At 38.9% G+C, this 13,231-nt stretch overlaps 3 protein-coding genes across 3 annotated transcripts; 1 reads left to right on the top strand and 2 right to left on the bottom strand.

Annotated features, from left to right (window-relative positions):
• The first annotated feature begins 6 nt into the window (after positions 1-6).
• Positions 7-8,143, top strand: LOC129094069 (TRMT1-like protein). The gene is made up of 3 exons (XM_054602084.1): positions 7-58; positions 1,820-2,081; positions 8,039-8,143. The coding sequence occupies exons 1-3, from the start codon at positions 7-9 to the stop codon at positions 8,073-8,075; spliced, it is 351 nt and encodes a 116-aa protein (XP_054458059.1). The 3' UTR covers positions 8,076-8,143.
• Positions 3,043-6,360, bottom strand: LOC129094067 (interferon-induced protein with tetratricopeptide repeats 1-like). Its single transcript, XM_054602082.1, has 2 exons — positions 6,107-6,360; positions 3,043-4,938 (listed from the first exon to the last, which is right to left on the bottom strand). The coding sequence occupies exons 1-2, from the start codon at positions 6,112-6,114 to the stop codon at positions 3,633-3,635; spliced, it is 1,314 nt and encodes a 437-aa protein (XP_054458057.1). The 5' UTR covers positions 6,115-6,360; the 3' UTR covers positions 3,043-3,632.
• Positions 8,144-9,261: 1,118 nt separating the features above from the next.
• LOC129094071 (interferon-induced protein with tetratricopeptide repeats 1-like) lies at positions 9,262-13,093 on the bottom strand. Its single transcript, XM_054602085.1, has 2 exons — positions 12,935-13,093; positions 9,262-11,157 (listed from the first exon to the last, which is right to left on the bottom strand). Exons 1-2 carry the CDS (start codon positions 12,940-12,942, stop codon positions 9,852-9,854), a joined length of 1,314 nt encoding a protein of 437 aa, XP_054458060.1. The 5' UTR covers positions 12,943-13,093; the 3' UTR covers positions 9,262-9,851.
• Between the last annotated feature and the right edge of the window lie 138 nt (positions 13,094-13,231).

Below are 13,231 nucleotides of genomic sequence, written 5' to 3' on the forward strand. Positions count from 1 at the left end.
CTTTAAATGTTCACAATCACGTGGAAGCAGATTCCCGGAAATGGAAACCTACAGCCAGGTCTGATAAAACTAAAACAGATTTTATTCTCTCTTAAATTGATGTTGAGTATGAAACTGTTTTTGTTTTCTTCTTCTAGCATAACATGAAACCCCACTGAGTGAAATATTCACATCCAAGATAGCACATTATTATGGCTGCACCTTCCCGTCCGACTGAAATATTGACGCGTTGAGAAAGCTTTTTTGAGCTTTCACTTTCGTTTCCCACGATTGAAAACCTAAAGCCACGTCTGATAAAACTGAAGCATAACTCATCAACAGTGGTGACTCAACTTATAAGTTGTGCGTTACTGTTTTGTAATAACAAGATCAGCACTCAAAATATGAGAAAAGTTAAGGTAGCCTTGTTCGGTAAAGTCGGAAGACATTCATATTCGGATTTCCCAGAACAGTAACTCATCTGGGAAGCGAAACGTATTTCAAACAATAACAAAAGAGCACACGAGTGCGCAGTGATGATCTACAAGGTGCAATGGTTAAAAAAAAGATATCTCACAAAAATATTCAATAACAGTGACCAAAAACCCTTCATACAGCAATGCTCCCCGCCTGTACTGTCGTTTCACAGGAATGGAAAACCTTCAGCAACATCTTAAAGAACTCAAGCATGACTCATCATATTTTCTCCTAATATTTTCTCTCAACTCGATGGTTAGAAAATTATCTCTTTTTTCTCCTTGAAGATATAATAGCCTATGATAATGCAACACTGAGATAAATATTCAAACTCAATATGCCACATTTTAATGGCTGCACCTTCTCATCAAATAAACATATTAAGATATAATGGACATTATCTTAAACACATTGACATACAGAGTAAATGTGTTTACACTCTGAGCAGCTACCGTCAGCTGAGTGTCGGTATGAGGAGCTGTTACACTGGTCACCATGAAACACCTTCATTACGACGCTCTGCTGCCACCTCCTGGTTTAACCCAGAACCGTTTGGTGTAACCCAGTTAGTCACTGTTAGGGGACCATCCAGCAGAAAAACACCAATTAAAAGCTCATATGACATTGTCACACATTCACCCATCACCGTGATGATATTGTTTTACAGTTGTATTTGTTTAATCAATTAATTTGAAAGAAACAAAGGGATTAGTCAATCAGTCAATCATCTTTTTTTAAGCTTAGAGATAAAAAAAAAATCCCCAGTTCGAGTTCCTCACATGTGAATATTTCCTGCTTTTTTTAGTCGTCGTTGATAGTAAACTATTTGTCTTTGTTTTTTAGACTGTACTTCGGACCAGGCAATGAATCTGTATATTTACAGTACAATATGTACAATTTTGGGAATTTCCATTGACATTTTCTCCCACTAATTTCTGTCATTTTAAAAAGCGAAAGAGTAATTGATTATTGAGAAAAGTGAAAATACTTTTGTCGCAGCCTTAGTTTAAAACATGAATCTGAGACTGATCAGGATCAGGATTGATTGTCAAGTTTAAACACATCAGAATCAGCATGTGGTTAATTACAGAATAGGTTTTCAATATGAAAGGATGTTACGGTGAATAATGTTCACAATGAACATTATAAGAGAAATGACAAAGGAACAAGCACTGCAAGTCAAGAATCCTATATATGAAATAGAAACATTAGAAATATGTCAAATATAACTGTCTTAAATTTAAAATTGATGTGCAAGAAGCAGATTATCCTAATTTACATGATGCCATGGAAGTATTTGTCGATAAATTGTTCCCAGTCCGTCGCTTTAACATTAAACCTCTGTATGTTTGCTCTCTCTCAGGGATTATGGGCCTCCAGTGGGCGAAGCACCTCCGTAACGCCGTCAAAGTCACCATAACCGATATCAGTGACACATGCATCAAAATGATCAAGGACAACTGCGAGCTAAACCACATCCGGGATGATGGCAGCCCCAGAGGCTCACGAGGCCCCCGGGGGCCCGACTGGGCCAGTAGCAAAGTCGAGGGAGAGCCCATCGCTACGGTGGAGGTCGTCAAGATGGACGCCAACGTCACTATGGACCTGTGGCCTTTTGACTACATGTGAGTAGGAAGGGTTTGATAAAGTTGGTGATTGATTTAGCTTATTGGTCAGATTATTATATGCAGTCATGTATTAATACTTTCAGAAAATAGTTTGGGTGGAAAAGAGTGAAGACAGTTAATTAGCCTTTAGTCTGCAAAAAACTTGTAACATGTTCCCTTATTACCCAATAAATGCACTATTTCCTACAGTTTTTTTGATAAAAAAGTACATTGACCAGCTGTCCAAGGAAATTACTGAACCTTTTTTTATTTTTAAGCAGCGTTATATTTGTGAGGTTTTTTTTAAAGATGTACGCCTCCAGTATGAACCAATGGGTTTGGAGCTAGAAGGCACAGACAGGAAGTCAGTCAGTACTGAGAGGTGGACGAACACGTTGTTGGTTTGATGTTGAACGTGACTTTGTTTTTTTACGAATATAAGACAATTATAAGATAACAATCTGAAAATACTGCAGTAATAGCAGCTTGAATCTGATTAACTGTATCTGAAATTGCATTAATGAATTGATAGCATTCCATTTTTTTTACATTTCATTTTCAGATCTAATGTTAAAAATAGTGTTAAGATCCTTCTTTGTTGACTGGAACCATCAACCCTTTCATTTTTAAATTGAAATTACTTAAAGTGTTTAGACACAGCTCAGGAGCAGTGATTCTGAGGGGGAGGGTAACTCCTTTTAGTCGAGGACTTCAGGTTTTACTCTCTACGGACCTTTCGCATGTAAAAAAATAGATATATATAACACACTAAAGGAGAGGGAAAAAGTGGAAAAGCATAATAGGGCCACTTTTACAGTAACAGGGTTTGGTTTAACTGAAAACCAAACATTCAATATGGCAGTAGCATTCAAGAGCTGTAGTTTGATTTACATCCATCAGCGCCCTGTGTAGAGTACTGCAAGATTCTGTAGAGTACAAGAATTTCTTGTATAGTAACCAGCAAAAAAAAAAACACAACTTGAAAATCATGGTATATTTAATAGTATAAGTAGGCAATACTCAGTACTACTGATACACAGTTTGAAAAACTTTCGATACATACAATCAGTTGCATCTGGCTGTTACAGGCTCCATCAAATTAACTATAACATCATTACATAATTTTATATTTCCATACACTACTCGATTTAATATAGTGCCTTATGTTCTTACATAAACTTAAAAATAATGTGCTTAGAGGAGAGAAACACACAACAGGAATATAATAAAAACAACATCTAATACAAATCTAACGTAATAAACAAGTGATTTTGAATTATGGTAATGACATTTAGACATGTCCACAGTGGATGTTATTCAAAAGACCAGCGTTATTGAATGGCTCAGCCTGTCATGCAAATTGAGTTTACTTATTCAGACAAATATATAGGTTTTTAGATATTATTTTTTTTAAAGCCTTTGTCTTCCATGAACTACTTAAGTGTAAAAACTGGCAGACAACCTCCCTTTAAAGGATAAAGCTCAATTAATAAGTATTTACAGTTTTTTAAGGTAATGCAATACCTTTAATTTTTTTCCAGATTAAGGACAAGTAGGAGTCCAAACCCACTATGGCTCTTGAAGGTTTTCCAGAAACACCTCTATTTCTCTAGACATTCGGTTCCTGCCTCTACTTTTAATCTTCTCCAGAACTTTGATGCTGTTCCCACGAAAGAAGGATTTCAGCGGTATCTCTGCCGCCTTCATGTGATATTGTACTGACTTGTTGCGATCCTGTAGATCAAAGTTTAAATATCTTGCGTAGCTGTTGTACAGCAGCTGTTTCTCTGCAGGTTCCAGATCACTTTTTAGCAGTTCCTGGTACATCTGCTGAGCTTTAGCCTGGCTGTGATTGGACTTTGCGTATATATTTGCGAGGTCTACTTTTTTCATAAGCGAGGAATTCGGGTAAAGAGAAATCACCTCCTTGTGGAGAACGATCGCTCTGTCAACAGTGCTTTGCTTTGGGCGATTGTCGCTGTAAAAAATGATTTTCCATTTGAGACAGAGTGCAACACATCTCTTCAGATAACGCTCATCTGGATGGTTTTTCAGAGCCTGCTCTGCCAAATCAATGGCCTCATCAACAGATACGTAGTTTCTGTAAACCCTTAGTATTGCTTTCATACCACTGTAGCTGCTGACGGGATTTCTCATAATCTTCCCGGCTAACTCACGTGCTTCATCCTTAACTTCTTCTCCTTTCTTTGCACGTTGCTCAAGGTATTTAGCAGCGAGATACAAGTTCTCAGGATCCTGTTCCTTGGCGGCTCTCATTTCCTCCAAGATGTCGGCCTCCAGCCCTGTGTCGCTGTGCTTAAAAGCACTCACTAACCCTATGACGTGAGTGGTGTTCCACTCCACCATGTCCGGCTGCATCCTGATGGCTTTCTGGAAGTAATCTGCAACCAGCTCTCTGTCTGTGCTGAAGTTCATCAGGGTCCAGGCTTTTTCAGCGTAGATCTCTGCATGGAGCTCGTCCTGAGATGGAGCCGGGTATTTCTTCATCAGGGCGTCGACCTTTGACAGGTAAACCTCGCTCTCTGCTTGGTCTCCCAGGTGGTGGTGCAGCCAAGCCAGGTTCCCGTCGTTCACCACTAGCCAGGGACCGTCATCTGCTTTTCTCATCTGGCGGAAGACCTCTGCAGCCTTGTTGAAGAAACTCTGGGCGTCTTCATTGGCCCTGAGCTGGTACTGAATGAAGCCCCGCAGGTTGTAAATGGAACCCAGCCAGCTGTTACCCTCCTCCGTGCCGATGTCCACCAGTTTGTCCCTGAGACGTAAGAGTTTGGTCTTGCTGGGATCCAGACCCCAGGTGAAGTGGCACTGCAGGGCCTCCAGTTTTGACATCAGTGTTGTTTGACTCTTAGCAGCACTGATGGAGAGTAAAAATGACAAATATTAAAACACATCACTAGGTCAATATAATATGCTCTACGGTATGCTATGTTTGGATAATAACTGTTCATTTCATGTGGAGGAAGAGAGGAAGATTTAAATGGAGGAAGAGCATTTAATTCCCAGGAAAGGAAATAATTTTATCTGTTAGTTGTTTCCTTGATCTAGGCACAAAATAATTGAATTACACGCACTGTGTATGGTTGTGTATGTGACAAACAAACATGGTTTGATGTGAAAGGCAACAAGGAAAAGTAAGGGGAAAGTAAGGAAGTTAGGAAGGATGGGAGGGGGAAATGAAAAATGGAGTAGGGAGCATTGAACGGACAGGAAGGAAATAAGAAAGGAGTTATGGAAGAAGGAATGGATAAGGAAAGAGGTATGAGAGGATAGGAAGATGAGGATATAAGGAAGGCAAATGAGTGGACAGAGAGGAAGGAATTAAGGAAATGGGACAATGGAGGAAAGGAATGGTATGAAAACTTAAAAATATAAAACCAGAGAGGGCAAGGATAAACAAAGGCTGAACGAAAACACAAAGGTGAAAGAAGTGTGCAATAAATAAATAGATTACTAAAGAAAGATGGCATGATGCCTGTGAGGAAGGAAGAAACAGTGTAAGGCAGGAAGAGAGGGGGGGCAGAAGGAAAGAAGGGAGAAAGAAAAGAAGGCTGAAAGAGGTAAGGAAGGGGAGGCACATAAGGAAGAAAGGAAAGGAACGTGTGAGCCACAGAGGAGAACAAGTAAGAGAAATGGAGGAGGTATGGTAGCATTTCTCCACCAGAATTATATTCCAGAAAGTCTGGGATCAAACTGAAATAAAACTGATCAGTAATAATTGTTAAGAATAAGGAATAATAATAAGGAAATATTATTTTTAACCCTGTGGCGCTGACTGAAAGGGAAGAAGGAAGAAACACAGGAGATAAAAAGTAGTATTGCCTGAAGAAAGAAAGGAGGGACTGGAAAAGGAAGGACCCAAAATCAGACTGAACAGCAGAGTTTGAATACATCATCAATGACTTGAAGATCCATATTGTTAATAATGTTTGGCTCTGGGACACAGTGATGATCTATTAAATAAATCATAATGATACTAATTATTTACTCCAACAAAAATATGAAATGCAGAAACAGCTACTCACCTCATCATTCAGCTGTTTCCTCAACTCTGTAGTTCTCTAAGTTAGGGTTGGTTTTTGCTGCTGCTTTGTCTTCGCTGGCATATAAATGATATGACGTTGTTGAGCACGCAGCTTTAAATGTTCACAATCACGTGGAAGCAGATTCCCGGAAATGGAAACCTACAGCCAGGTCTGATAAAACTAAAACAGATTTTATTCTCTCTTAAATTGATGTTGAGTATGAAACTGTTTTTGTTTTCTTCTTCTAGCATAACATGAAGCCCCACTGAGTGAAATATTCACATCCAAGATAGCACATTATTATGGCTGCACCTTCCCTTCCGACTGAAATATTGACGCGTTGAGAAAGCTTTTTTGAGCTTTCACTTTCGTTTCCCACGATTGAAAACCTAAAGCCACATCTGATAAAACTGAAGCATAACTCATCAATAGTGGTGACTCAACTTATGAGTTGTGCGTTACTGTTTTGTAATAACAAGATAAGGACTCAAAATATGAGAAAAGGTAAGGTAGCCTTTTTCGGTAAAGTCGGAAGACATTCATATTCGGATTTCCCAGAACAGTAACTCATCTGGGAAGTGAAACGTATTTCAAACAATAAGAAAAGAGCACACGAGTGCGCAGTGATGATCTACAAGGTGCAATGGTTAAAAAAAAGATATCTCACAAAAATATTCAATAACAGTGACCAAAAACCCTTCATACAGCAATGCTCCCAGCCTGTACTGTCGTTTCACAGGAATGGAAAACCTTCAGCAACATCTTAAAAAACTCAAGCATGACTCATCATATTTTTTCCTAATATTTTCTCTCAACTCGATGGTTAGAAAATGATCTCTTTTTTTCTCCTTGAAGATATAATAGCCTATGATAATGCAACACTGAGATAAATATTCAAACTCAATATGCCACATTTTTATGGCTGCACCTTCTCATCAAATAAACATATTAAGATATAATGGGCATTATCTTAAACACATTGACATACAGAGTAAATGTGTGTACACTCTGAGCAGCTACCGTCAGCTGAGTGTCGGTATGAGGAGCTGTTACACTGGTCACCATGAAACACCTTCATTACGACGCTCTGCTGCCACCTCCTGGTTTAACCCAGAACCGTTTGGTGTAACCCAGTTAGTTACTGTTAGGGGACCATCCAACAGAAAAAAAACAATTAAAAGCTCATATGACATTTTCACACATTCACCCATCACCGTGGCGATATTGTTTTACAGTTGTATTTGTTTAATCAATTAATTTGAAAGAAACAAAGGGATTAGTCAATCAGTCAATCATCTTTTTTTAAACTTAGAGATAAAAAAAAAATCCCCAGTTCGAGTTCCTCACATGTGAATATTTCCTGCTTTTTTTTAGTCGTCCTTGAGAGTAAACTATTTGTCTTTGTTTTTTAGACTGTACTTCGGACCAGGCAATGAATCTGTATATTTACAGTACAATATGTACAATTTTGGGAATTTCCATTGACATTTTTTCCGACTAATTTCTCTAATTTTAAAAAGCAAAAGAGTAATTGATTATTGAGAAAAGTGAAAATACTTTTGTCGCAGCCTGAGTTTAAAACATGAATCTGAGACTGATCAGGATCAGGATTGATTATCAAGTTTAAACACATCAGAATCAGCATGTGGTTAATTACAGAATAGGTTTTCAATATGAAAGGATGTTACGGTGAATAATGTTCACAATGAACATTATAAGAGAAATGACAAAGGAACAAGTACTGCAAGTCAAGAATCCTATATATGAAATAGAAACATTAGAAATATGTCAAATATAACTGTCTTAAATTTAAAATTGATGTGCAAGAAGCAGATTATCCTAATTTACATGATGCCATGGAAGTATTTGTCGATAAATTGTTCCCAGTCCGTCGCTTTAACATTAAACCTCTGTATGTTTGCTCTCTCTCAGGGATTATGGGCCTCAAGTGGGCGAAGCACCTCCGTAACGCCGTCAAAGTCACCATAACCGATATCAGCGACACGTGCATCAAAATGATCAAGGAGAACTGCGAGCTAAACCACATCCGGGACGATGGCAGCCCCAGTGGCTCACGAGGCCCCCGGGGCCCGACTGGGCCAGCAGCGAAGTTGAAGAGAGAGACCATCGCTACGGTGGAGGTCGTCAAGATGGACGCCAACGTCACTATGGACCTGTGGCCTTTTGACTACATGTGAGTAGGAAGGGTTTGATCAAGTTGGTGATTGATTTAGCTTATTGGTCAGATTATTATATGCAGTCATGTATTAATACTTTCAGAAAATAGTTTGGGTCGAAAACAGTGAATACAGTTAATTAGCCTTTAGTCTGCAAAAAACTTGTAACATGTTCCCTTATTACCCAATAAATGCACTATTTCCTACAGTTTTTTTGATAAAAAAGTACATTGACCAGCTGTCCAAGGAAATTACTGAACCTTTTTTTTTTTTTATGCAGCGTTATATTTCTGAGGTTTTTTTAAAGATGTACGCCTCCAGTATGAACCAATGGGCTTGGAGCTAGAAGGCACAGACAGGAAGTCAGTCAGTACTGAGAGGTGGACGAACACGTTGTTGGTTTGATGTTGAACATGACTTTGTTTTTTTACGAATATAAGACAAATATAAGATAACAATCTGAAAATACTGCAGTAATAGCAGCTTGAATCTGATTAACTGTATCTGAAATTGAATTAATGAATTGATAGCATTCCATTTTTTCTTTACATTTCATTTTCAGATCTAATGTTAAAAATGGTGTTAAAATCCTTCTTTGTTGACTGGAACCATCAACTCTTTCATTTTTAAATTGAAATTACTTAAAGTATTTAGACACAGCTCAGGAGCAGTGATTCTGAGGGGAAGGTAACTCCTTTTAGGCGTGGACTTCAGGTTTTACTCTCTACGGACCTTTCGCTTGTAAAATAAATAAATATATAACACACTAAAGTAGAGGGAAAAAGTGGAAAAGCATAATAGGGCCACTTTTACACTGACAGGGTTCGGTTCAACTGAAAACCAAACATTCAATATGGCAGTAGCATTCAAGAGCTGTAGTTTGATTTACATCCATCAGCGCCCTGTGTAGAGTACTGCAAGATTCTGTAGAGTACAAGAATTTCTTGTAAAGTAACCAGCAAAAAAAAAGAACACAACTTGAAAATCATGGTATATTTAATAGTATAAGTAGGCAATACTCAGTACTACTGATACACAGCTTGAAATACTTTCGATACATACAATCAGTTGCATCTGGCTGTTACAGGCTCCATCAAATTAACTATAACATTATTACATAATTTTATATTTCAATACACTACTCGATTTAATATAGTGCCTTATGTTCTTACATAAACTTAAAAATAATGTGCTTAGAGGAGAGAAACACACAACAGGAATATAATAAAAAGAACATCTAATACAAATCTAACGTAATAAACAAGTGATTTTGAATTATGGTAATGACATTTAGACATGTCCACAGTGGATGTTATTCAAAAGACCAGCGTTATTGAATGGCTCAGCCTGTCATGCTAATTGAGTTTACTTATTCAGAAAAATATATAGGTTTTTAGATATAATTTTTTTTAAAGCCTTTGTCTTCCATTAACTACTTAAGTGTAAAAACTGGCAGACAACCTCCTTTTAAAGGATAAAGTTAAATTAATAATTATTTACAATTTTCTTAAGGTAATGCAATACCTTTATTTTTTTCCAGATTAAGGATAAGTAGGAGTCCAAACCCACTATGGCTCTTGAAGGTTTTCCAGAAACACCTCTATCTTTCTACACATTTGGTTCCTGCTTCTACTTTTAATCTTCTCCAGAACTTTGATGCTGTTCCCACGACATAAGGATTTTAGCGGTATCTCTGCCGCCTTCATGTGATATTGTACTGACTTGATGCGATCCTGTAGATTAAAGTTTAAATATTTTGCGTAGTTGTTGTACAGCACCTGTTTCTCTGCAGGTTCCAGATCACTATTTAGCAGTTCCTGGTACATCTGCTGAGCTTTAGCCTGGCTGTGATTGGACTTTGCGTATATATTTGCGAGGTCTATTTTCTTCACAAATGAAGAATGCGGGTAAAGAGAAATCACCTCTTGGTGGTGAACAATCGCTCTGTCAACAGTGCTTTGCTTTGGGCGATTGTCGCTGAAAAAAATGATTTTCCATTTGAGACAGAGTGCAACACATCTCTTCAGATAACGCTCATCTGGATGGTTTTTCAGAGCCTGCTCTGCCAAATCAATGGCCACATCAATAGAAACGTACTTTCTGTAAACCCTTAGTATTGCTTTCATACCACTGTAGCTGCTGACGGGATTTCTCATAATCTTCCCGGCTAACTCACGTGCTTCATCCTTAACTACTTCTCCTTTCTTTGCACGTTGCTCAAGGTAGTTAGCAGCGAGGTAGAAGTTATCTGGATCCTTTTCCTTGGCGACTCTCATTTCCTCCAAGATGTCGGCCTCCAGCCCTGTGTTGCTGTGCTTAAAAGCACTCACTAACCCTATGACGTGAGTGGTGTTCCACTCCACCATGTCCGGCTGCATCCTGATGGCTTTCTGGAAGTAATCTGCAACCAGCTCTTTGTCTGTGCTGAAGTTCATCAGGGTCCAGGCTTTTTCAGCGTAGATCTCTGCATGGAGCTCGTCCTGAGATGGAGGTGGGTATTTCTTCATCAGGGCGTCGACCTTTGACAGGAAAACCTCGCTCTCTGCTTGGTCTCCCAGGTGGTGGTGCAGCCAAGCCAGGTTCCCGTAGTTCACCACTAGCCAGGGACCGTCATCTGCTTTTCTCATCTGGCGGAAGACCTCTGCAGCCTTGTTGAAGAAACTCTGGACGTCTTCATTGGCCCCGAGCTGGTACTGAATGAAGCCCCGCAGGTTGTAAATGGAACCCAGCCAGTTGTTACCCTCCTCCGTGCCGATGTCCACCAGCTTGTCCCTGAGACGTAATAGTTTGGTCTTGTTGGGGTCAAGACCCCAGGTGAAGTGGCACTGCAGGGCTTCCAGTTTTGACACCAGTGTTGTTTGACTCGGAGCAGCACTGATTGAGAGTAAAAATAACAAATAGTTAAAGTCAAGAAAGAAATAAGAAAAGGGATGTCACCGTTTTTTTACGTGGTTTGATAATCGTTCCTTAAACACATAAACATTTCCTGCTTGGAACTTTGTAACAATTCTGCAACACAAAGCACTACACACTGCTTCCTCTATTAAACACGCACGCTCAAGAAGGAAATCCATGCAATCAGTGGGAAAACACTTCTATTCAGAAGAAAAGAACAAGGAAGGGGACCAGGGATCACATTGCTTTTGATTTGGGTGAGGTGATGTGGCCAGACCCTAACAGAAGGCGGGATTCAAAAACATCCGCCATCCCTTACTTTACTATTTTTGTTCATATAATGTGAGTAGATGTACTGTACTGGAACAATCTTTCACAGAAGCCAGTATTAGAAAATTACAAATGTAAACAAAGTACTAAAGACAGCTGTGTTTGGCATAAAGCACATCACTGTGTTGTTGCTGCTTTGAAAGAGTAATTCAAATGGCACACTTTGAATCCTTTCGTTGCAAAAAGGCCATTTTGAAATGGGATTGTGACATAAAAGTATTGTCTGTTTGTCTAAGTGTTGTGTCTTCTTTGGCTCATTGGTGGAGTTTTGAAACAATGAGCCAAATTCCGCAACAGTTGGGTTTGTTTCCGAAACAAAAAAACTGTAAAGAGGCAAGAAAAGAGGAATGAAGGGAGGAAATGTGTGAACATGTATCTCGTTGCGTTTCTTGGCCTTCTTGGCTAGAATTGTCCAAGTGCAAGAATTCAACTGCATTCTCTTCGAGGAGGTATGCAGTTGGATTCTTGACACTTGATCTATATTAACGCCAAGGAAATAAGGAGAGATTAATGGAAAAAAATGGATGAGAAAATAAAAGAGTGGGGGAAAGAAGAGATGAATTAAGAAATGAGGAAAGAAATGAAGGAAGTTGACTTAAGGCAGAGTCTTAAATGCCACTGAGAAACCACATTCAAGTAAAATAAAAATTAAGAATATAATTCATTAAATTATATCAAAATAAAAGCATTACTCATATCTCCACTAGAATTATAGTCCTGTTAGTGTAGGATAAAACTTTCAAAAAACAATTGATCAGTAATTATAGTTAAAGAATAAAAATAAAGAAATACAGACAAAAATCCCTCTGGCTCTGGCTGAGAATGAAGAAGGAAGAAATGAAAGGGACAAGAAACAAATAGAGAGAGTTGTGAAGAAAGAGGAAATAATGGGGGACTCAGCAGTGATTGTAGAATCCATTATATTAATATTTTTGGCTCAGCGACTCAATAATTGGTATTCAATTAGAAACCATATTGCGATTGGATCACACCAGCCGCGACGGGCCAGTAGCGACCATCTGCTCAGAACACATCCATCTTCGAACTCGGCATCATTTTGATCTCAACTACCAAATTGGGCCAGGGGCGTAAATAATCCAGAAGAGGATAATGGCCCCTTGGCCCCCCTTGCTCAGACCCCGCCCATCTTTTATTACTCACCCTTAATTTTGATCTCAATTACCCATCCGTTAAGTTTTCGTGACTGCATCTTAGTGTTTTGTGGTGCCCAAATCTGTCCACGGACAGAGGAAATGAATTGGGATATAGTTCCCGCTACATAAGGTGTCTCCAGGACCACATTACGCCGTGACGACACAGACTCAAAAGGTTAAGAAAATAACAACATCACTGTTGCTGTTGGTTATTATATGCCTATTCATTATTTAGTCAAACAATGATATGAAATGCAGAAGTAGCCACTCACCTCATCATTCAGCTGTTTCCTCAACACAGCAGGTCTCTGAATATTAGATAGAGTGGCTGGTTTTTGCTCTTGATGCTGCTTTGGGTTCACTGGTATAAAATCTGTGATGTCCAGCTTCTGCCTTGTTGTAAATGATGTGATGTTTTTGAGCGCGCGGCTTTAAATGCTTACGATGAAGTCATAGCAAATTGAAGAGGTGGAGCAATTGCATATGAAGTCTTGTGTTCTGTTGCAACATGTGTTTTATTTCCCAGTAATAGAAACCTACAGCCACATCTGATCAAACTAAAACATGAC

This window comes from Anoplopoma fimbria, chromosome 8 (genome assembly GCF_027596085.1).
Source record: "Anoplopoma fimbria isolate UVic2021 breed Golden Eagle Sablefish chromosome 8, Afim_UVic_2022, whole genome shotgun sequence".
Lineage (NCBI taxonomy): Eukaryota > Metazoa > Chordata > Actinopteri > Perciformes > Anoplopomatidae > Anoplopoma > Anoplopoma fimbria.

What these genes read in the sequence shown, in the direction of transcription:
- LOC129094069 (XM_054602084.1), top strand. Translation starts at nt 7, where the DNA reads ATGTTCACAATCACGTGGAAGCAGATTCCCGGAAATGGAAACCTACAG. An exon ending in AAATGGAAACCTACAGCCAG is followed by an intron (nt 59 to 1,819) that starts GTCTGATAAAAC and finishes GCTCTCTCTCAG; the next exon opens with GGATTATGGGCCTCCAGTGG. An exon ending in CTGTGGCCTTTTGACTACAT is followed by an intron (nt 2,082 to 8,038) that starts GTGAGTAGGAAG and finishes GCTCTCTCTCAG; the next exon opens with GGATTATGGGCCTCAAGTGG.